The sequence below is a fragment of the Plectropomus leopardus genome, chromosome 5, assembly GCF_008729295.1.
Source record: "Plectropomus leopardus isolate mb chromosome 5, YSFRI_Pleo_2.0, whole genome shotgun sequence".
NCBI classification, from domain to species: domain Eukaryota; kingdom Metazoa; phylum Chordata; class Actinopteri; order Perciformes; family Serranidae; genus Plectropomus; species Plectropomus leopardus.
Genome location: NC_056467.1, coordinates 878,090 through 903,260, shown reverse-complemented (window position 1 = coordinate 903,260; position 25,171 = coordinate 878,090). Strand labels below are relative to the sequence as shown.

The 25,171-nt window shown below is 41.9% G+C and overlaps 1 protein-coding gene across 1 annotated transcript in view; it reads left to right on the top strand.

Moving 5' to 3' along the window:
* Window positions 1–21,641, top strand: part of LOC121943362 (RNA-binding protein Musashi homolog 2-like) — a 95,829-nt gene extending 74,188 nt beyond the window's left edge. The window contains exons 7-10 of the mRNA XM_042486885.1: window positions 7,932–8,054; window positions 12,927–13,124; window positions 15,861–16,015; window positions 19,821–21,641. Coding sequence (XP_042342819.1) covers window positions 7,932–8,054; window positions 12,927–13,124; window positions 15,861–16,015; window positions 19,821–19,889 — 545 coding nt within the window. The 3' untranslated portion in view covers window positions 19,890–21,641. The remainder of the gene's footprint in view (window positions 1–7,931; window positions 8,055–12,926; window positions 13,125–15,860; window positions 16,016–19,820) is intronic.
* The last annotated feature ends 3,530 nt before the right edge of the window (window positions 21,642–25,171 follow it).

Sequence of the window (25,171 nt, the reverse complement as noted above, 5' to 3'; positions counted from 1 at the left end):
CAAACAAACAAAGTGTCAATAGCCTGAGTTTAGTTACATTTCGTGTAAGAGTTTTCAGGATGAGTTTAGTTTGGCAATTTCTCTTTTAACATGCAGTCACACACACACACACACACACACACACACACACACACAGTGTCAGATCTCAGCAGGGTTTTTCAGGATAAACGCGTCTGTTGTCACATCAACCCTCCCCGAAGAGCTCTGCTAAAAAGACGAGTCTCCCTTCATAGCGATCCACACACAGCAGTCTAATGTCACTGAAATGCAATCCCCTTTTCTCCCCAAATTTGATTTTAAAGATGACACTAAGCTATTATTTCCTCATTCAGTGCCTCTAAATACCTTTAAAATCGGTAACGCCGGAGCTTCTCCAAAGCTCGTCATCAGCGCTCCTGATTTCATGCTTTATTTGGCAGAGTTGGAGGTGGGCAGCTGTGCCAGCTCTCTGTCAGGCTCTGATGCCAAATATGAACACACTGGAAGTAAAAGTGTGTTGTTATTATCATTATTATATACATCTTTTAACACATATTGTATTCAGAATCACTCATGTTAGTATTTGTTGATTAACCCCTTAAAACCTAAACAAACAGTGGTTTTTTGTGGGTTTTTTGTTTGTTTTTTTGAAAAATATTGAGAGAAGGCAATGAGCAGCTTGATAAGAAATTACTCAAGAAAAGCACAAAATTTGGGGGGAAAAAAAGGAAATCGACAAAAAGGTGCTGGATGCGTTCGCGTGCAGTGCACAGAACACTGCCAGGCAGAACTGGTCGCTTTTGCACGAATACTGAAGGACAAACAAGTTTGCTTTTTCGGCAGGTGGGTGGGACACAATGACACAACTAAATACTGTCACTCTAAACAGAAGAATCACAGCCTTCAACTCACAAAGTCAATCATTTAGGAATCTATGCAAAGCCCAGAAAAACACAGGAAGTCCATGTAAACGCCACGGAGACGAACCGCAGCCGCAGGAGTCGAGTTCAAAGCTGACAAACCTCTGAGGCGAAGTGCTGAGAAAAGACGACGCTGTTTTCCAGCAATTTGTCAAGGTCACTCCTGCGCGGAGCTGCCAAAGCGCTCACCACAGCCAGGACTTTTGTAAACTCTCCACGCCGCAGCGTCTCCCTCTCTCGACCGCATTAATTAAAAAGGTTGGAATGGAAATGAAGTGAGAAACGGAGCCGTGCTGGAGGAGTCCCGCGGTGTGCAGAGGCCCGAGGAAACGGGATTAAAATACGCCGGCCTCGAGACGGTGCTGCCTTCAAGGCCACAGACCACAGCGCACCAGGGAACACAGCAGGCCGCTGTCATTCTTCACACACACACACACACACACACACACACACACACACATACACAGCTGATGGCCCACTAGGGTTGGCCAAGACAGCTTGTCAAATTCCAGCCTCCTCCAACTGTGATATCTCCTCCAGCTGCCCTTGCTCGTCCTCCACGTGTTTCCGATGGCGCAGCTTCGTCCCCTGAGCGAGGCATCAGGGCTCGGGCCCCGAGTGTGGAGCTGTGATTACAACCCGTTCTCACTCCGAATTCGTCAAATGGCGCCGCTCTGTCAGCGCTTTCGGTGTACGAGTGTGACACCAAAAGCCAATTTCTGCGTCCACATGCAGCATGCACGGACGCGTCAGATGAGAACGTTGTCACGGTGTCACGTTGTCACGTTGTTACGCTGGTGGACAGCCGGATGTCAGCAGGCGTGTCCACGTGACTCGACCCGACCGAGCCTCTAAGTGAGACAGGCCTTTAATTGAAGTTTAAGGGTATTTATTTATGAAATTGTATTTGTTTAACCTGCACCCCGTATGTTCATGTGTGCAGTGCTGTTTAATATTTGTGCTCTAACGTTCATAATATATAATTTCTAATTTCAGTTATGTAATAAGGGGTGGGGGGGGCTACATGGGTTTCTGATGTTTCATTTTATTTTGTAAACATTTTTACCTGGGAAGCTTTAACTAGTGCTATTTAAATAAAATTATTATTTATTCATTTATTTTATTTATTAATAATTATCATCAGGACCATAATGTTTATTGGTCATAAGTCATAAAAATTATGGTAATAATAGTAATTGATAAAATAAATAAGTGAAAGAAAAAAAGAGAAATAATAATAATGAAAAATACTACTAATAATAATAAAACAAGATAAATAAATCGTAATAATAATGGTGATGGTAATACAACCATGCTCAGTGTATGTGTTGCTCTGTAGCTCTGCAGTTCCTCTCCGTCGTCGTCAGCTGCACAGGCTCTGCCTCACTATCACAATAGTCGGTCGATCCTTTCATTCCTGCCTCCTCCAGTCTGGGACTCTTTCTAAAGACCCCGTTAAGGGTTTGCTCTTAATCCCCGCGGCTCCTCCCGTGAAATGATTTAGCCCTTTTTTCCCTCCTCTGTTCTTCCCACTCGTTCACTTTCCCTGTGATTTCCTGATAGCACCACGGCGACCTTGGTGCTCGGACGTTAAAGGTGAAAAGCCTCTTTTTTTTTTCTTCCCCAGTTTCCCCCTCAGCGGTGTGAGGGATTTAGAATAGTTGGCTCGCCGCGGAGGTTAAAAATTGACTGTTGAGAAAGCAAGGAGCTCATCTTTTTCTGAAGCACTGCCCGTAATCCTCGCCAGGGACCCAATTCAGAGGAGGTCAAACAAAGTGGCTTGTGTGTGTGTGTGTGTGTGTGTGTGTGTGTGTGTGTGTGTGTGTGTGTGTGTTTGTCGTACCGGCTGTTTTTGGCTCCATTGAGCACTGTGTTATTACGGCATCTTTACATTCAGGCGGATTTAAAGTCAACTTCTTTCCATCATCTTGTCCTGATTTCAAAGCTCATTTAATGCTTCCCTGAATGTTGTTTTTGACGTGTTTGGGAGACGCAGTGACTGATGGCAGCAGTCGTGATTTCACTTCATGCTCGTCTGTCGGTATTGCGTCGGTATATTTGCTGTAAACATGTCATTCTAAACCGCTTTCCCGGGTTTCATTACTGATTTCTCTTTGTGTTGGTCTCAGTTTGTGAGCGACTCCCGTTTATTCAGCTCGTTCTCACTCCGAACTCGTCACACGGCGCCGCTCTGTCAGTGCTTTCAGCGTACGAGCATGACGCCAAAAGCTACCGTCCATGTCCAACTGGAACGCGGTCGGACAGAACCGGAGGTTTTGTCGGTGTTTTATTGATGTATAAAGGTTTGAAATACTTGCTTCCTCCCTATATTTCATCCCTTTCAACTCTGAACCTCGGTACGTGGTCGCAGAATAGCTCGTTACTTCACGTTCCCCAAATCAGAAGTGAACTAGTACAAAACTGTCATTTTCTTAGAGCGCAACTTATACATGGAGCAATCTGCAAAAGAACTTAAACTCTTCCACTGTTACGGCTGTTTAAATGTCTTATTTCAGATCTTGTTTTAAGTGAGCGTAAATTTTTTTAATTATAATTCCACATATCATGTATTTTTATCTTTAGCTATTAACATCGCTGTTATAGTTTGTTGTTTTGTATGATTCTATATTTTTTAAACTGTTTTTTGTTTGAATGTTTTAAATGTCTCGTTCGCTCTGCATGGTTAAAAATGAGGGTCCCTCAATGATTTCCCTAGTCTTAAATAAAGCTTTGAATGAATAAATGATTGTACGCTGGCGGGTGGTCAGAAGGTGCCGGGCCCAGGCATGAGAACGTGTCGTGTCTCTAGTTTTTGCTCATGTGTCGGAGTCTTTGCACACGGCACAAAACCTGCCCTTATAGAGTGTTCAGGGGGACGTTACCTGTGCTAACCAAACCAAGCAGGTGTGCCAGGCTCTGATGCAAATTCACCATAGTGGCCAAAAGTGGATATTGACTGGAGAGATAGACGTGACAGTATACCGTGCTGCAGTGACGTTGCATTTGGACTGCTTGTCCATTCCTGTGGTGGGACGTCTGCTTAACGCATCTTTCGCAGCTTTCTCTGGCTGCTTTCCCGACCTTGATACAAACCAATTTTCTCTTTGTATTTGTCACAGTCCATTTTTGGTGGAGGACACGTCGGCCTCTGATGAGAGCTGAAGGTTGTGGCGCTGCAGTGCGTGCCTGTTTATGCGTGTGTGTGTTAGTGAAGCGCCAAGGTCACAGACTCTTAGAAACAACTTCCTCTGCAGACCCGGCTAATATAAAGCCCCCCCACCTTTCCTTCTTCTCTCTTTCTGCTTACCTGTTTGTTGAGGACCATGCCTGGAATTGATGTTTCAGTTTTGATTAGGGCCTAATCAGTTATGCAAACAGATATCATTGGAGACACACACACACACACTCACACACACATCCTTGTACTTCCACCTTTGTGAGGACCCTCTTTGAAATAATGCATTCCCGAGCCCCTGAACCCCAAAAGCAAGTGTTAACCTTCAAACAGTCCTTTGAAGAAGTGAGGAGCAATTAAAATGTCCTCACTTTCCAAAAAATGTCCTGACTCTGCTGTTAAGATTTTTTTTTTTTTTTTTTTTTGGTCCTCACTACGTATCGTACAAAAAACCCCACACACAACATTTTGTACTTATATCTTTGTGAGGACCCTCATAGAAATAATGCAGTCCCGAGCCCCTTAACCTAATATTAACCATGACAACTAAATGTCTAACTACTAACGCCTACCCTAAACTCAGCCTAACCCTAAACCCAGGTTAAACGTGAGACTAACACAAAGTCGTCTGTAGAAGTCTAAAGAAGTCACTTTCCACCTCTGCAGATGTGTCTGTTTCAGACACTTTGGTGCTTTGAGGAGAAGCTGCGCTCTGTTTGTCTGTCTCACTGCGCTGCTGTTGGACCATCAGCTGTTTGATCCGCGATAATGAAATGCTGTGGCTGTCAAACACTCAGCTGTTCTACAATCAAACACTTCTGCCCTCGCAGCCCAAAAGTGTGAGACGCACAGCAGATGTGTGGGAGTTGGCAGCCACGGTGGGGAAAGGGGTAACAGAATTTTTCAATAACAGAAATACCAAACATGTGCGTAATACGTGCTGGTGCTGGCTATTGGACATGTCCGCGCTGGAGCGGGCTGTCGCAGATTTCCGCGCTTGAACGGGTGGGCTGGAATGGGCTGTTGCACATTTCCGCGATGGAGCGGGCTATTGGACATGTCCGCGCTGGTGCCAGCTATTGGACATGTATGCGCTGGAGCGGGCTATTACATATTTCCGCGCTGAAGCGGGCCATTGGACGTGTCCGCGCGCTGGTGTCGGCTATTGGACATGTCCGCGCTAGAGCGACTGAGAGTCGACAGCCTTTTGCAACATCTGCGTGATGTTGAAATTCAAGGAGAGCAAGGCAGCTGGAGGTCGCAGGCTTTTAAACCCTTACTGGCAGGACGGAGGAGAGGGAAGAAGCCTTGTTTTTTCACAGAGAATGTGTCAACAGTAGCTCATCTATTTCGAGTAGAGGGATGGATGGCTGTACCAATTGGATTCTCGCTGTGCCTTAATGCCTTCCAAAATAGCTGTGTGAAATGCACCATTAGCTCAGAGTGGAGGCATCCAAAATAGCCTCTGTGTGTGTGTGTGTGTGTGTGTGTGTGTGTGTGTGTGTGTGTGTGTATTCAGCAATTCGGCGGTGATGTTGTGCATTGTGGTGTCTGTTTAGTCCTCACCATCAGTCTCCAAATATCACAAATGAAGGAGAGTGTATTTTTTGGAAAAGTGAAATAATGATAAAAGCTGGAGGTCATATCACTAACACGTACACACACACACACACACACACACACACACACACACTGTGTAATACGGGACTTGAGGTGATTACGGCAGTGAGTGGACACACGCCGGAGCGACGAACTGTCTGATTAAACTGTCTCACCTGAATCAAACCGGCTGCCAAAGTGTGAAAACAGACTCTGATTTCGGTGAAAACACAGAGATAAATGTTCATGATATGAAGCATCTGCTCAGGGCATATCATGAAGACCGAGCTAACAGATTAGCAAACAGTGTGCAGGAAAATGTTTACGCAGTGCTAGGCAACAGCTGTAACTTCCAGCGGGAACTATTTGTGTCGGCGGAGCCAAAAAAAATCATTAAATAGACCAAGAAATCATAATTTTTTGTTGCTTATTATTGCTAACTAATAAAGGACGCTTGCAGAACTGTTGTATATAAACAATTTCACACAAGAGGGAGTGATGTTATACTGTATATCATCGTGGCTGTGATGACATACAGTATAACATCACTGACTTAGTGCAACTTGTCCAATAACCGTCGTGTTTCCCATGCTCTCTATTTATTTCTACATATATTTAGATTTACATACATATATCACTTACGGGTATGAATGTGTATGTGGTTATGAGTATGGGTGTGCTTGGGCTTGTGTGTGTACTTATGTATGTGAATATACTTATATTTTTTATATTTTATTCATGCTGCAAACTGGACCACTCAACGAAATTTTGTTGTATACCCTGCAATAAACAATAAAAGGTCTATCCATCTATCTAACATCACTCCCTCTCGTGTGATATCGCTACAGTGCCGCAGTTGCTGTGGACTGGCCTATATCATCTCCTCTTCCCACAGTCCACCACAGAACCACAGAACAGAACACACAGAACCAATTCTTCCCCAACAGCGTTGTTAGTTTGCTGTGAATCTTGATGTCCGCAGCATCGTAGCTCTGTGGTCTGTGTCTCAGTCAGCCGCCACGTCCACTTTCTGAAACACTCCCTCCATCTGCAGGCAGACACAAGGTCTCCTGGCTAATGATGAGGGAGTGCGTCCCCTTTGCCAGAAGCTGATGGGGATGATGTTCAGAAGAACAAACAATCACTGTTCCTAAGTGAGCGCTGAATCACAATCCTCCACATCCCAAACCCTCGGCTGCACGCTGTTTCCTGTTTGTCAGAGAAGAATGAGCGCAGACCGGTGTAGACAATATCCAGTGAGTGATAAGTCTGGAGGGCCGACTGTGTTGCCATGTGTCATTCATTTCGTTTACACGAGAGTCTGCAAAAACATCACAGAGAGTCAAAGAATGATGTTGGATTAACTCTTTCCCAGACAAAGTATTATCACTGAGTTGCCAGCCAGCGCCAGCGTTTTAGTCATATTTATTCATCTTTCAAGACCTCCATAATATTTTGTGTTTTGAATATACAAACAATGAATACATCAAGATTAAGAACAGATCTTGTGCTTTCATAAACAAACACAAAATTATTCTAGATTCTTCTGTTCTTTTTTTATCAACATCTGAAAAGAAAAATAAATAATAATAAAAGAGAAGACATTATTAGAGCATAATTGTAAAAATAATAGTGAAAAATGTCCCGGAAACTAACTATAATTCTAAATAAGAAGTATTACATTTTTAGCACTTTATTTTTTTTTATTTTTCCTTATTTGTTTTATTTATTTATTGCCATTTCCTTCACTTTTTTCAAACAATTTTTCTCCAGCTTTCTCCAGCAGTTTTTTTGTAATTTCTTGTTAATTGGCTCATCGCTTTCCTGCCATCAGTTATCTTGTACTGCATTTATTATCAATAATAATACTAATAATCATAATAATAAAAACAGAGAAAATTATTAGGAAATCATTTTTAAAAAAAACTTTGAAAAATGTCTGGTAAACTAACTAATTATGTATTTTTTCAGGTCATTTCCTTGTTTTATTTATCTATTGCCATTTTCTTTTTTTTCAGGCAATTTTCTTGTAACTTTTTACCAACTTTTTATCCAATTTTGGATAATTTCTTGTTAACTGGCTAATTGCCTTCCTTCCATGTTTTTATAAGAAATTAAGCGAAGTTGTTCAAGGAGGTTAAGCAGGATTAAAAGCTGATTGTCACAGTTTCCTCAAATAATTCTGAACATTTAAATAAAGAAAAAGAAAAGTCGATGAATAAATAAGTCCTGAGTGTCCTCCTTTGTCGTTCCTTCAGGCTTCCCAGCGACGGCGTACGGACCGGTGGCGGCGGCGGCAGTAGCAGCGGCTCGTGGCTCAGGTAGGGCGACCCGTGGAAGAGGCGGCGGCTACACGGCATACGGGCAGAACGCAGGGGCAGGTAAACGCTCTGTCGGTATTCTGTGTGGCCTGACCTTCTCTCCATGTAGATTCTCACCTCCCTGGTCCGCCTTGCTTTTCCTCAACCTCTCACACACACACACACACACACACACACACACACAGAGTTACTGTATATGTACTGCCTGTAAAGTCGAGGTTTACTTTGCTGACGGTAAAGATACAGTAACGTTTCGTAGGTTGTCTGAAGAGCTACGGTACCTGCCAGCTCTGTGGATGGATTATGATTGTGTTTGTGTTTTCTTCTGTACGTCTGCTTGCACGAATAAGTGCTTCACATTGCAAGTAATTAAAAAAGTATTTCAGCAAGAGCCAAGTTACAAGTTCTGCAGCTTGTGTGGACAGCTGTCGACTTTAGACAGCATCAGATGCTTGTTAAACAGACGACTGAAAAAACAGGCCTGAAACACTTCCTGTTTTATCAGAGAAAAGGCGGGAAGTAATGTGAAGTGACATTTCTGGCAGATTCATAAATTTACGCAGCGACGCTACATATGTAAACACCACAAGCATGAAACACGCTGCAGCTCGGCGAGGCTGCCATCACACACTGCTGACGCGTGCTGTGTGAAACGCGCCAGTCCAGGGTAGTGTGGAGATTTGTGGCTGTGGCGTCCTCTGTGGACCTGTTAGCTCTGTAGGCAAACCGGTGTGTATTGAACATGAGTTGAGATGATGTGAGTCGGGACCAGTTAGCGCCACTGGATGCCCGCCGTGGTCTCAGCTGACGCCATCCAGCAGTGTATCATGGGGACATAAAAGGTGGTTTTTGGCATCGATGCCAAAAACACTGCAAAGCGGCGGTATTTAACGGTTACAGAATGAGGTCGGGCTGCTGCTGCGTGTGTGTGAATGAAAATAATAAGTGTGCTTAGCCCCAACATGACAACACCACCGAGGGAAGAATGGAAAAGAACCAAAAAATGACACGAGAGAAGGCTAAAATTAGATTTAAATCACGGAGGCCAAGAATCTGCCGTCAAAGATCAGAGCGGTCGCACCAACACATACCGCAATTTACTGTAAACTCGGTCAACTTTACTCTTTAACTGTTGGATTCGTCCAAATAGTGATATGGATTATGCATGTGTTATTGTCTTGTTGCATGTTTGCTTGTCAGCGTGCTCCGATATCTACGCAGCCAAATCTGCACATATAAATGTAATGATAAATACAGAGTTAGAAACGGGGGAGGAAAGGAGCTGCTCGACCTGGAGGATCTACACACACCTTTATGATGGTTTATCAGGGCACCAAATAAGCCGACATTTATTCTGGATTATTTATGAGCTGCCAGATTTGGCTGAAAAAATGTTGATTAGTCTGTGATTCAGCTTGAAGATGGCCTTTTTTTCCAGGGAGAAAAACCACCACAGGGAAAATTAGAAAAGGGCCATCATTTTAAAACTATCACAGGAAATGAATGAAGCTATCTGCAGATTGTTAAATCCCAGCGGCCGTTCTGAAGCATTTCTGACATTTTTCGGGAAAGACTGCGACTGAAAATGCTGAATTTAAAAAATGAGCGTGACATGTTTTGTTGCAGACTTTGGGTGGAAGTGTTTATGTGTACAGCTGGACCAGCTGGTGTTTCTGACACTGCGAGGTCAGCGAGCCACCAGCAAGAAAACACACACACACACACACACACACACACACACACACACACGTTAGACTCATGACAGTTTTGCCTCAGGCAGTAGATTGTGCAAACTGTTATTTCTTAGGTTAATACTGTCCTATTGCCAACTCCCCCAACAACCACCACCACCACAACACACACGCGCACACACACACACACGCACACACACACACAGTATCTGCACGTAAGGTCTTTTTTAAATGCTGGCCTCCTTTTGCTTACATCAACAAACACATAGTGTGTTTTTGTGCTGACAGGACAGATGCTGAGTATTTTCTCATCTAGTACACACACTGAGGAGACACACTGAGGAGACACACTGAGGAGACACACTGAGGTGGGGGTGACGGAGTCTCTAACATGGACACACGTTGAAGCCTCTGATTAAAGAAGAGAAAAATATTTATTAGTGTGTTTGAAGATTGATGCCATCACATCACCGGCTCTTTGACACTGTACATCAGTCATGAGCAGCACCAGAGAAATTAAAAACAAAGCCCTGCATGAAATTATGTTTTATTTTAAATACTTCTTAATGTAATATATAATAATGTATGAGGCATAAAAAAACATTCATTAATTCATCCAGATTGTGCCAGTAGGTGGTAGTAGTGGTAGCAGTAGGCTTAGACTCACCTTTTCCCGCCAGCATTTTCCAGTTTCTTCTGGGCGATCCCAAGCCTAGAAACCACCAGTGTGTTCTGGGTCTACCCTGGGGGTCTCCTACCAGTTGGATTTGCCTGAAGGAGACGTCCTGATCAGATGTCGAGACCCAGCCCGTTCACCTTCCAAAGCCGTCAAATACTGCACTTTTGCAGTGCTTTCAGTGTAACGTCAAAAGTGTCTGCATTATTTGCCGCTGCAGGGCGTCAGCTGAGAACAATACTGGACAGAACCAGTTGGTTTGTTATTATACGCCGCCGGACAGCACCTGCCACGGGAGCATGATATACAGATGGGCAATGTTACTTTGAGAACACAGCCAGACTGAACCGGGTGCGTCTACATAATGCGCCCAGCCCGTTCTCGTTCCAAACTCTTCGGCGTATGAGTGTGACGCCAAAAGCCACCCTCCGGGTCCACAGGCAGTGCACGTAGACGACGTCAGATGAGAACGCGGTCGGACAAAGTTTCAGAGGATGACAATCAGAAGGTAGAAGGTAGATTCATTCGTCCATTTAAAAAAACAGAATAGCATTTGTCCTTGATTCTGCTCCATCTTTGGAGTTGAAGGATGAGTTGAGCCACTCTGATAATTCTTACCGGTTTCTTTGGGCATGTTACTGCTGATGGCATCATTCAATTCCTGCAGTGCATTTTTTAAAGTTGTGTCCTGTCGGCTCTGAACAAGGTCCACCCATCCAGTGCAACAGCTTGATCCAGGATGTTAGGGGTTAACCATGTCTCTGTGAAGATGTGTGCAGAGCAGTCTCTGATTTCCTGTTGCTGAGTGAGCCTCAATCACATCTCATCCACTTTATTCTCCTGCGAGTGGACATTAGCCAGAAGAAGGCTTGGTAGAGGAACAGCTCTCAATCCAAGTTGGGTCAGCCTCTCCCTGATGCCGGCTCTCCTCCCTCTCTTTGTCCGGCGCTTTCAGTTTCATTTCTCCCCTCTGGTCTGACTGGCAGCTCGGCCGTTGGTGAGGATCCTCTCACGATCTGCTGCGTTCAGTCCAAACCACACTCAGCTTTACCTGATGGTGATAAGTGCTTCTCTATAAAAAAAAGTCGTGCTTCAGCAGAGGGAGCCACGTAGTTGGAAAAAAAACGAAAGAAATACAGTAAAAAAGGATTTGAGAAGTTTGAGTTCTGCATCTACATGCGCTGCCGTCATCATAGCAGCCAGTTGCCGGCCAACGATGCAACACAGAGCGCGGCGCTCAGACCAGAAATTTCAGGAAGATATGAAGGTATGAAATATTACATACCGCCCGAGCGTAGATTTTATACTCGAAAACTTCAGTGCTGAAAATGTGTCTTCATCAGCGTTGTTTATAGTAGAGTAGTAGTAGAACATTTCTTCTTCTACAAAGCCAAACTTTCAGAGGAGGGAGGCACAATGCTTCGTCTCCTTCCTCATCTTATAGTCAGTGTCACATTTAAAATTAATCCAAAGTTTCTGGCTCAATCTCATTGATTTATCAGCACAGCCAAACCTGAATTATTGATCATTTTTTAATTATCATGGCCTTATTTTGCTTATGTGAAAGTTTTTTCCGCAATAATTACAGAACATTATAACACAGGAGGAAAACTAATAATGTGAGCTGACTTATTAACTTATTATGTTTTGTTGATGCTGCTGAGTGGATGATGATATATTACACGTTAGAAAACGGCAGGGTGAGTCGGGATGGATCTGATCCTCCTCAGTCCTCAGATTGTTTGTGCAGCTGCAGAGTTCAGCAGTCCTGGCTAAATCTGACGTGTTTTATTGTGTGATGTTGTGATGGATCTTAACAGAGAGTTAGCAGCTGGTTTTCCCAAATCAGTTTTGTCTGACGGTTTTTCTATTCCAAAATATTTTCGCTCCGAACTCGTCACGTGGTGCCGCTCTGTCAGGACTTTCCACATCTACCTTTGACGTTTTAGGTATTCTTCTGCATTAACTGTTTGCGCTCCGGGATGTCGTTACCGTGATGTCAACAAATGCACATGGTGGGATGAAGCAGCACGCGCTTTATGTTTACACATAAAGTTGTAGAAAAAAACAAAACACACCCATTCACATGGGAAGCAAACTCCAAATTCCCGCACGAAAGTTGGTTGTTTGTGGGACTAATCTTCCTGTCCACTCACCCGCCCAATAAGCACGCTCGCATGTGCATGCAATCAGTTTCATACGGTTCTCATGTGACGCTGCATATTGCATGTAGATGCGCTTGGTGTCCGCCAGCGGTTCTGTCCGACCGCGTTCTCACCTGACGTCATCTGTGATGTTGCATGTGGACATGTAAGGTGGTTTTTGGCGTCACGCTCGTAAAGCACTGCCTGAGCGGAGCTATTTGACGAGTTCGGACTGAGAACGGGTTTTTTCACAGCACAACGTTGGTTCTGACAGCAGGGAGAATAACAGCAAGACATTAACAGGGAAACTCTGAGATCCAATTCTGTCATTCAGGAAAAAATCAATCATTATTAACATCAATGATGGAGTCCCAACCCCTCCCCTCCTCCCACTCCTCTCCCACCCTCCCCTGTCTCCCAGGGTTCCCTGAATATGGGTTGTACTCCGGGGCCGGCGGTGACGTGCGGGGAGGAGCGCCCTACTCACTGGCCGACTATGGCTCCCTGGGGGCCCAGGCGGCTGCTCAAATCCTGCCCAGTGAGCACGCCAGCTCGGCCTGCAACTCTCCCACCTCCCTCCAGCACCATCTGCACAGCCCGGACCCTTTTAAGAGCCCAGGTGTGTATTTCTGTGTCTCTGCTCCTCCCACACATGCATGTAGACTCGCAGACAACACAAGTCAACAGCAGCTTTAGAAAAAGACGGAAGGAGTGTGGAGGGCGATAATAAACATGACGCTGTGTGGCGGTGTGCACCATCTGCCTGGGATGCAGTGCATGCCTTTTGTAGCGTTGCCTTTGGAGTATTGTTCATTTGAATTCTGTTGCACTGTCACTGCGTCGCACTGCTTCGGCGTCCAATGTGCATTCGGCTCAGTATGCATCTGGACGCCTGGTGGAGGTGTGGCTTGACGCGTCTGGCTGTTTAGCACTAGCATCAGAGGCTGTGCTGGCTCGAAAAATCCGGGTTCGCTGCTACATACTTGGCATTGAGGTGACATTTCAGGCTTGAAGGGCTTCGATGGTACAAAAACTCATGTTGCAAAGCCACTGTGGCCTTCAATCACGCACTGTGTCAAAGGACACCACAGAATGTGATTAATCAGATTTCAGTTTTTTCTGATTAATGAATCCAAATTAACAAGTTCTTTTTTTGTTTTTTAGTTTCTATCCAAGTTTGACTTTTACCAAGCATGATGGTAATGTAACCAGTATGATGTAATCATTCATGCACTTTGGGAGATGCACATTTATAAATGTGTTTTGGCGTGTGCTTGCATGCCACTGAATTGTGCACTGTGCACATTTCTGATCACACGACTTTAAGCGCTGATTGAAACTTTTGGAACTAACATTTTAGCGAGACGTCATAATCGGACATTTGTTCTTTCCTTTTTTTGGACATGTTCAAAATAAATTTCAATTCAATCAGCTTTTGGAAATCAACACTGGACAACCCAAAAAAGTGTACAAAACATTTACCTTGTTGTAGTTTTGAGCAGCGTTTCACTCTTTTATGTTCTTGATTTTAAAAAGTTGCTTCAGGAAGCAACATATCAGCTAAAAGGTCGTCGACCCCTTTCCCACCAAAATGACCGCATGCACGCAGGTTTTTCAAACCCGCTAAATACAGGCGATGGGTTTTATTTCCGTTGGATGTGGACACGCCCACCGCCATCTGCCAGCGTAGATAATGCCACTGGTCCTTTCAGCGTTATCATCTGATGTGTCTGTGCGTGTTGCATGTGGCTGCAAAAGGTGGCGTTTGGCGTCACACTTGTGTGCAGAAAGCACTGATTTGTCGAGTTCGGAATAAGAACGGGCTGGTATTCGAGGACTTGGGATGAGAACTCGATGGGATTTTAAAGATTTGTCTCCAGTGCTGCCTCCCAAGTCATATCAACCATAAAAGTTTACTTTTTTTAGAAAAGACCTCATCTGAGAGGGTTTTTACATTTTCTGTACAGAATGAAATCACGATGTCGTTTTTCGGAGCATTGCACATTATCTAACCAAAGTGCTGTATATTTTGCAGTATATATAATGAAATACACTTTACTCCTTTTAATGCATGACTGTAGCCAGGAAACAAAGTATGAGTGGTGGTCTGCAGTTCTTCTCCGAGCCCGTGAAAGCGTGGCTCACCCCTGCAGTCTTTTAGCACACATTACCCAGGACACCCGTGTAATTTTCTGGCTGTCAGGCAGGCTAGGTCCAATACCCCGAGCACTTTGGCGAAGATAATCACCATCATATATTTAAAAGAGGTTGGAGGAGGAGCGGCGGGAGTTACGGAGGGGGAGGGGAGGTAGGTGTGTGGTGAAGTGAAGAGGCTCTCCGAGTGACAGGTGTTGATTAGATGAGGGGTATTGTGCCCAATCCCCCTGTGCAACTTCTACCAGGCTTTCATAGACGGGCGGGCCGCCATATCTGAGGGTCCCGCAAAGAGTTCAAGCAGAGAACACCGATGACAGGTCAAAGGTCAGAGTAGTTTTTGGAAGGTTTTTTTTGCATTTGCATTAGCAGGAGGTGGGAAAAATGAGCCTGTATCTGTGGTATTTATTGGAATAACATATCTTGCAAAGAACAGTATTCACTTGATTTTTTTGTAACTCTGCACTCTGTACACAAATGAAATGGCCAACTGAAAAGTTAATTAATAACAATGATAATAATAATATAATAACAATACTAATAATTTATATAGCACCTTTTATACACACATTTTGTGTTCTTCATATTCAGTTTTTTCATTTTCTGTTTTTAAATTGCTTCTATATTTTTATCTTATGTCTCATTCTATTTAAATTTACTGTTTTTCCTTTATGTTATTATGTTATCAATTATGTTATCTTCCTTTATGTTAATTGTTGCACTAAAACACCAATTCAAATTCCTTGTATATGTGCATGTACTTGGAAATAAAATCAGGTAATGTAGTTCATGCACACTGATGTTTAAATTTGAATTTCCTTCTATGATCTTCATCCTCTGAACCAAAAACAACTAAAAAAAATATATTTTCTGAAAATACTCTGCTCTTTGCTAACAAATATAACATGGGTGAATCCCAAAAATCAACGGGTTCGAACAAAATAAGAACAAATCCTGGATACGAGCAAAAACAAGAGTAAATTCCTTCATTTATTGTTTTTTTGCATGAGGCCCACTGTCATCAGGTCGGTCTCAGGTTGCATATGTTCATGTTTTCAAGAACTCGAATATACCGTCTTTTCTTCAACTTATAACTGAAGCATGAAGGCTGTGTGCCGGCTCACTGTCAGCTCTGATTTCTGAGCATCAGTTGTGTGATGTATCTTCTCTGGTTAATCTGGCTCCTGGCCTTCCTCAACAGGAAACAACCCAGCCCGGCCTGGAGCTTTTCCTGGTGCCAGCAGTCCCGGTCCTGTAGCTGACCTCTATGGAAACACCAGTCAGGACTCTGGTGTGAGCAACTACATCAACGCCACCAGCCCTCAGCCAGGCTCCGCCTTCAGCCACAGCATCGCTGTGAGTACATCTGCTTCTTCTCATCGTCATCGACCTCATCGAATCTCTTTACTGACTCCCTGTGGCTAAACTCATTCTCACTCTTCTTATTCACCGCCGACTTCACGAATCTATAGAAGGCTTTCAGCTGAAATAAGGATAGTTGGATAGTCCAAATCTGGAATCAGTCAGTACATTTACATGATGTAGAAATATTCAAATTATTGACTTGGCTTCTAAAATGCATGAAAACATGTTAGTCGGACTGAAATGGTCAAATTTCTCAAAGTTGGACTAACACGCTTAGGAAATGCAGTTTGGGGGTCAATTAACCCTTTCAGGTGTATGCCTCAATCGGACCTGAACCGGCCTAGGTGCTACGCGCAGGCTCCATAGTCCCACAGTGTGAATTTGTAGAAGAAAGCCGAGAAAAACAAAAGAAGAAGAACAAAGGAAGAAAACAGACAAGACAAAGGTACCAAATAAAGCGTAGAGTACGTACGAAATGTACTACGCAGAAAATTAACAGCGTTCCCAACATTTGATCTGTATGTCGCTTGCTGACTTTTTTGGCATGTGATGTAATAGATCAACCCAAAAGAAGGTCCAATATCAGCTAGCTGAAAGGCGGCATATCGCCACCTACTGTGGTGGAGTCGGACATATTTCCGTCAGTAAATCGATTGTCCCCCGTTGCTTGACAAGGACGGCGGTCTCATTAATAAATGGCCTAATCGAGCCTTTACTGTAGCTCTACCTAACTATGCATGTAAACGTACTGAGTAATTCTGTCATCACTTTGACTGTTGCTTTAAAATACCGTCATGCTTCCCCTCCAACACATCACCATCAAACGTCTTTGGTTGATAAAGTTTGGGTTCAAGCTCAGGTTCAATAAAACCTTTGTGCTTTCTTGCCAGCATTTTCTCTTTTTCTGGTTTTCACACGATACTTCCTTTTATGACTGAGGGCTTCGCCTGTGCTAATAGAGGGGTTACAACATCGTAACCTGTTTTACCTGCTGCTCTATTTTTGGATTTCTTTCATTAATAGCAACACAAAAATCTGACTTTTTTATTATTGGAAGTGGACAGAAAACTGCTGCATCCATGCAGCATCTAAGTCACTTATCTGGTGTGTCATAGCTGTTCACATGTACAGCAGGTCACAGTCCAGAAATGCCCACTCAAATGGCAGTGTCTTAAAACAAGTATTTCTTAAACCGAAACTAAAGAATGCACTCTAGAATTGGGATACCCTCCATGCAGGGGTTAATACCAGTTCGAAGATTTAAAAAAGTCCTCAAATTCTAGAAATGTCCTGAAATCTGAGAAACATGTTGGGGCTGCTGCCACGGGCCCCTGGCCTCCTGTAATTTTGCAAAAGTGGCCCCCAGACAAAGCATGTTGGGTATCACTGGTTTATGCACAATGTACAACAAACACTGAAACATCTGCTGTAGACTTTGGTCCACAGATCACCTCAAACCTTCAAAGATAACAAACAGTCTGTCTGTCATTTCAAAAGTCAAAAATGTTGTAACCAAACTGTTGTGTACTGACTGACCTTTTCTGCTAAAGTCATGACTCTCCGCTCATGCCGGCATCACTTTAAATCAACTACACTTACAGTTTGCTATTTTTTTGCCCTTTTTTCCAATAGATGCATACTGACACAGCTGCTAATTGTACATTTTAGGGTCCACTGATTGCGACAGCTTTTACAAACGGATACCACTGAAAGCTAACAGGTGACTGGTTGCCATCTAATTTAAGGTATCTTATTCTTTTTATTCTATATCACAACCCTGTCTGCCTTTAAAAGCATGTATTGTTCTTGTACCTCTTTCACACATCTTGTTTTTCATATTTATTGTCGACGCCGTTCCTAAATAAGATGCCACAGCTTTCTACAGGGCTTGTGCTTGCATAATATAGCATATACAAAAAATGGAAAGCCCTTTGAAAAGCTGTATGGAGGAGACGCTGGATTCTCCCCGAGGCGTCCTTTCATTGTATCTGCAGTATTAACCATGGGTTGACTCATGTATGCATGCATACTTTTGAAAAGTTTTATAAGAAAGCTTTTTTTCCTTCAGATTCTGCTTTACTTTACCCAGTGTTGTATTCTCTGACAATTGTTAGTTTTTGAAAACTTGAAGTAAGGATGTATTCATTCTCTCTCTACATTTTGGGTCCTGAAACTGAACTGAAACTACCTTTATGTGTATGTCAAAGAACTATAAAAGAAGCTTTTTACCTTTTATTTTTATTATTATTATTATTATTACTTGCGACTCAGACATAGAATGATACATTTATTTGCCTGGCACTTCATCATAAGCTCAGAGCTACACTTGCTTTCCAATATTCTTTTGATGAAATATTGAAGAGTAAATTAAAACAGACTTGATTTGGCATACTTATACTCGGCCTGATAAAGGTCTTCTCGTTATTTGGAAATGCTCATTACGGTTTAGCGGATGCTTCTATTCACAGCAACTACAAAAAGTTAATTCAACCCAAAAATTCAGGAATTATTAAGCACATGAATTTAATCAAATAGGCGGATTAATTATCGACTTCATGTAGAGACAATAGGAGACAGAAAGAGGATTTCATATGATTTATTTAATGGGCCAGGTTGCAGCCTACAGAGACTTATTGTGAACCCGAAATGTTGAGTACCGAAAAGTTTTATGTCATAAATGTACAGTAATGGTACATCCGCAGCTGCTCAGATAATTTGGACATTATCTTGGTGCTGTTTGGGGTTATTGAGGATGCTGAATCCATTAACCCAGAAGTCTGCATATTTTAACTGGAGTTGGGCTGATTTTGATAATTTTTTTACGTCAGTTTAGACATTTTGAGGGCGCTGGATTGAGTGGATCAGACAGGGAGCTTACTATATTTATTTTATGTTTTTGAAATAACTGAAACAACTTTAAATAAGTTAGATAATGTATGATTCAGATATGGATTCAGCGTCCAAGAAAATGTCCAAATTAGCCAAACAGTTGCTGAAGTACTGTCAGTATATGCAATTACGCAATATAGAAATTATGCACATTGGACATAACTTGCCTATGCAAGTTAGCATCTGGCAGTTTCTTTATGTTGGGGGCCACACTGTCGACTTATAACATAAAACTTTAGGGTACTCAGCATTTCGGGGTTGTCTTTGCTGGCAAGTAGCAGATGAGTTTTCCGTGTGAAGATGCAGCGCGTTCTCATTCTGAAGTCACAGCCGATTTTGCAGCGTTTTTGATGCAAGATCCCAACGCCAAAACCCACCTTTTGAGTCTGCATGATAGACCGCTGAGAGCAGGGGCGGACAGAACCATTCGGAGGGCTTTTATACGCAGACGGACAGTCTGGTGGCAGAATGACGTGCAGATGGAGCCCGTCGTGTCTGCATGATATGCCGCTCTACGGCGTCAGGTTGAAAAGAAGGTGGACTCGTGGGGCGGTGAATAAAACAAACGAATCCTGGACTTTCATATCACAGTGCGTTTTTTTCTTTTTTTCTACAATATCCCTTTTTTGCCTAAACCTAACCATCGTGCGGACATGTGCGTTTTTTGGTGTCCCAGCGTTAGTTTCCATGTGTTTTTGTTGCCTAAACATAACCACTAGCAGCGTCATCCCACCATGCGCTTTTGTTGACATCACTTTAACGCCATCCCAGAACGTCAACAGCAGACAGAGCGTAATATGTAGACGCGGAAGTCCACTTACAAATCGGCCGCATGTGACAACTGAGAACGTGTTGTGGTGTCTGTGCTGGAGGCTGGGGACATTTTCTAAATTGCTTCTGTGTGCAGGTGATGCCATCCAGCACTAACCACTACAGCATCCACACAGCGAGCCAGAGCGGGGACGGCACCAGATGAAGAACAAAAGTCAAAAATCATCACAGAAAAAAAAAAAAAAGACGGGCCAGGAGTGGTGTAACGCCTGAGCTGCTGTGGAGATCCCTCTGTCCGTAACTGGTGTCCTTGTGTAGAGATTTGCTGGCTAAGATTTTATTTTATTTTATCTCTTGATTTAAATTGCTTTCCTGAATTGTTTTTTAAATTTAAAAATCAATAATGAGATTATTTTTAATGTTTCTTTTGATCCACACGTAGAAAAAGCAATGTTCATGTCACTCACCTTTCTGTGTTTCTGCTGAGACGCTGTTGTTACTCGTCTTTTTTATCTTTGAGTGAATGAAAGATTGTCAGTTTGCACATATTAAGAACCAACTCGGCTTCGCAGAGACATTTTGGTTCACGCATCAAAACACGAGACAAACCAATAACACTTAGTAGCTTTGGTTCTAGCAATGTGGTCACTAACTATTTTTGGCAATAAGAGGACTTCAATATTTTCACAGTCCTGTTTTATAAATGTTTTATTGTCTGGAGAAAAAAGAAAGTCCTTTTAATTCTGTGTCAGATTTAAGTGTCTAACTGTAAATTGTGCTCATATATCAGGCATATCGCGGTTTAGAGAGGGACGGACGTATTTTTGTGATGGTTATTGGGCGGAAAAGGCCACATAACGCTGGATGGGAGGACATTAACTGTCTCATCCATCGCACAACGCCTGTGGAGAAGATAACGCAGATCGTGCACGATCGGCTCGCTCTGTACTCTCACTCTCCAACTGTGGCTAATTTGATACCAGCATATTTGTCTACCTGATGAGCTACAGTGTGCACAATTAGACGACACAAACGTGTGGATCTGCACTCTGTGACGCGCAGCTGAAAAGCTCCTCCGTCGTTCCTCCGGAGCTCTGTAGCACGAAAAACAAATCAATCCAAAGCACACTTGATAGTTTTGGGAATACTGGACGAAATCAGTGGCGTCCTCATATTTCACAAAGAGATGTTTGATATACTGTCACTGTCTTTACATGTCTGGTGTCACACAAAAGGCAATATTTCAAGTTTGATTTTTTTTTTTGTGTGTGTGTGTGTGTGTGTTTCTTACGAGGAGGAAGACGTGCAGCAGAGGAGTGTTGCTTATTACCTCAGTCCTGTGTGTTTTGTAACGATGACCAGAGAACTTGTTTGAGGAGAAATATGACTGGCTGACAAAGTGAAGTTGTTGCACTGCTTTTTCGAGGTAAGGCTGAGAGCAGATTTCATTTGCACATTGGTCGGTCAGTCTCTGAAGTGGACTCAGTGATGTGGAGGACTTTTATTTACAACCCAGCCTAACTTGAAAACATTTATTTACTGTTTTTAAATGCACTGTAAAAAAAAAATAATAATAAAATAAATATTTGATTTACGTAAATACTGTCTGGGCTGCCTTCACATCTTTAAGTTGACTGGATCTGAGAAGACAAGTTGAGGTAATTTTGTTATGATTGAACTCTTCTTCCCAAGTTCAGTCAAAATCTAAGGCAGCCCAGACACTTACTTTTATAAGTTAAAACAACCACTTACACACTGTAAAATCTGAAAAGTTGATTTTACTTGACAAAAAAAAAGTATTCGTTTCAACTTCAATAATGCCTGGGCTGCCTTCAAATTTTTAAGTTGACTAAATTTGAGAAGACAAGTTGAGGTAATTTTGTAATTATTCAACTCCTCTTTCAAGGTTCAGTCAAATTCAAGGCAGCCCAGACACTCGCCTTTTTTTTTTTTAATTCAAAGTAAACATTTACACATTGTAAAATCTGAAAAGCTGATTTTATTTGAAAAAACTCAGAAACAGGTTGTCTTGAAAAATGTTTGTTGGTAAAAGTCCACATATATATTGTTAAGTTTACTTAAAATTAAGTTATAAGTACGTAAATTTAGTGAAGTTGTTGCAACTTGCAAAATAAATGAATCTTTCTACATGTCAGCAACTTCAGTAAACTAAGTTTAGCGTGCTATATTTTTAAATTCTGCTGGTTGCAAAGTAGTCAAATATACAACGCTTTCACACCAAAATTAGTGCGTGCATGCAGGTTTTTAAGAGACAGGTAAACCTGCAAAATGCTGCATCCCGACTGCCAGTAAACACCGCACGAGTCTGCCTTTCTGTGCAGATGTCTTTGGATGTGTGTTTTTGCTGCTTAGGAGGAGATGGAGGGTAATTAGTAACAGTTAAGGAGCTGAAATTACCTCATTCAACCAGGTGTTGTGTTTCCATCAATGCTGATTGAAGTCAGAGGCGATAAAAACTCGTGTGTACTGCAGAGTCATTTGACTCGGGTGTGAATGACGATAGTACGCTTTCCCATTGCATTAAAAAGCCGGATGTTAGGCGTTGTGTGTTGGCGGCTAGATTAACATTTTCTTAAACATGTTGACAAAACAGAACTAGCAGATCTCCTAACTTCATCATTGTCGAAATCCTCTTTGTGATGATCAAGTTTAGTCAGATTAACTTGGTTTACTGAAGTTGCTAAAACTTGGAAAGAACAAGGTCCTTTCAGCTGTCATTTTTAAGTGGCAACGATTTCACAAAATTAAGAATACAGCTACATTTTAGGTAAACTTAACAATTACATAGAAAGTAAACATAAATTAAGATTAATAGTTATACTTTTTCTCCTTTTTCAAGGCAGTCGGTTCCCAAAATGATTAGAAGTAAGATCAACTTGTGTGATTTTACCGTGCAGTGTGTTGACAGTTGCCTGCATACCACTGGTTGATCCACCATTACTGAAAACACACAAATTTTCATACAAGCATTACGAAACATGTAAAGAAAAATAGGAATGTTATCTATCATTTAATGTAAATAGGACTTTGCTATAACTAAAGAATCTTTCTTTAAAGTTTGAAATGGTTTATGAATTATTAAATGTACACTGTTTTCTTCCCTTCTGTGCTAAAACAGATATTTTACTATAGTTTCTTTTACAAACCATGGGAAGCTGAATGCTGGACTGTTTCTAAAACGGGGACTTCAAGTAATAATGAAATTATTAAAAAAAAAAGAAATGTGTATGTCATAAATTAAAAAAGAAACGCGGTCGTTCCCTTGTATGATTTACATTTCTAAGAAGGATTTGTATCAATATTTTTGTGGCTGTTAATAATTATATAACAATAATAATATGATGTACTGTATATCCATCCAGTTCTTTCTCCATCCGCTGTCATCCTCTACAATAATCTTCAGTTGATCATTAATGTATTTCAATAATGTATACAAAAGAAAATCCAATGAGCTTATATAGGAGTGCTGTCTTTGATACCAGTGTCGTGGTCTATACACGGATTTGTTAACCTTTAAAACTGTCACTTCCTCCGTCTCTCCTCTCACTCCTTCTCATAGTAACTAGTGATAGATGTTCTGTAGTTAATAGAAACTCTTAGCTCGTACTCATTAGATGATGTAGGACCAGTAAAGATAGAACTTTATCTTTTTTTCACTCGTATTTTGATTTTTCTGTTTCTGTGCTGCTTCCACGTGGTTTCGGCGAACCAAAGCTCTCATTGAAATTGTTTGAAGGAAGGTTTGCTGTAAGTTGTTCTTGTAAACAAGGCATTAAATGGACCCCCCCCCCCCCCCGCCCTTGAATGTTATAAAAACAGGGGGGTTTGCCATACTACCTTAAATGCTAATGCTAGATATGCAAAACACTTTAATTTGTTATAATTTGACAGAGTGGTAGGGATTTTATTAATTTTATTACACTGATGAAACAAAATGACTTATTTTTATATAGTTACGACAGATTGATGATTATAACAGTAATAACAATAATGACTATTATAAATATCATTAATCTGAACTCTGTGTTTTAATATTTGTACTCTTGAAATAACCCAGTGTCCCATGGTACTACTTTTTGAATACTGCTTTTTTTTTTATTACTTGTTAAGTATTTGTACACTTTAGTTTAAACTCACATAAAATGATTTATTTACTGTTAAATCATGGAAACAGCTCATACTTTAATAATACTTTAAATACCGGTCACTAAAGTTTGTTGTTTCGTATCTTTCTGATCAAATGTTACTCATCTACAACACTTAAATAGCTGCAGGAACTCGCAATAACTTTCCCTGCTGGACTTTGGGGACTTGAAGAGATGGTAGATATGGGAATGAGGTAAAACTGTCCTCCATGTCTACCTGAGTGTTTCCGTAATGCTTCTGTTGCTTTGCACTTTTGCCAAAAGCTGTAAAGGTGCGTTCACACCAAACAAGTGAGGCAGATTACACACAATGTTAATGCAACAACGCAAACTTCGGCCAGGCGGCGCGAATGACGAGAATTATGCAACGCAACCAAAAAAATTGTGTTATTTGCATGAATAGAAATTTTTCAACTCAGTTAAGAAATTTGCATGACTCTGTGTGACAAGACACCCGCTAAGATCTAGCTGAGATTCTCGTTATGTGACGAAAAAAAAAATCTGAAATGGGCGGCAAAGGAGAGGGCTCGGAGAATGGCGAGCAAAACCACGAGACTATGTGGTAAACTCTGAAAAATCTGTATTTATGACCCGTGTATGCTGCTTTTGTTTGACTTCTCTCACAATGTTACACGACCTTCCTCTCATGGTAACATCTCAGTAACCATGGCGATGGATGTTTTAAACATTGGCAGGTTTATTTCTATAACTAAAGCCAGTCTAATATCGCCGTAATTTCTTTGTCTCGCATCAGAGTTATGAAGATCTCGGTCTCTTCCTCCGTCCACACGTACCGAGTCATGTTTTGTAGAACGTCATGAGACTTTATTGTGCTTTTTCTTCTTCTTTCAGTTTAATGGTGGTTGGCATCCGTAAAGTTGCTTTACTGCCACCCGGAGTCACACATCGTATGAGCTATAAAAGCCCAAATAAAGTGTTTCCATAGCAGTTTTGTGAAATATGGCTTTTTCAAATCACCTGAAATACCATTTCATGCGGGTGTTTTTTGCAATAAACTGAAGTTTTTTTCAAAACTGACGTGTTTCCATTAGGCGTATTTTGTATTTGCAATTTCAGTTTGCGCGATTTGAGGGTTAATGAAGTCTGTCTAGTTTTATTCTGTTTTTTATTAACATTTTTCACAGCGTCCCACCTGTTTTTGGACCGGACTGGTACACGTAACTCGATGCACAAACATTGGGGGAGAATCGATTTGAATGGAGTATCGAGTATGTCCCACTCCGCACGATGGGTGGCTTTATGTCCCCTTTCAGCTGGTTTCTACTTGAAAATCTTCCGGTTGACCTATTACGTCACATAC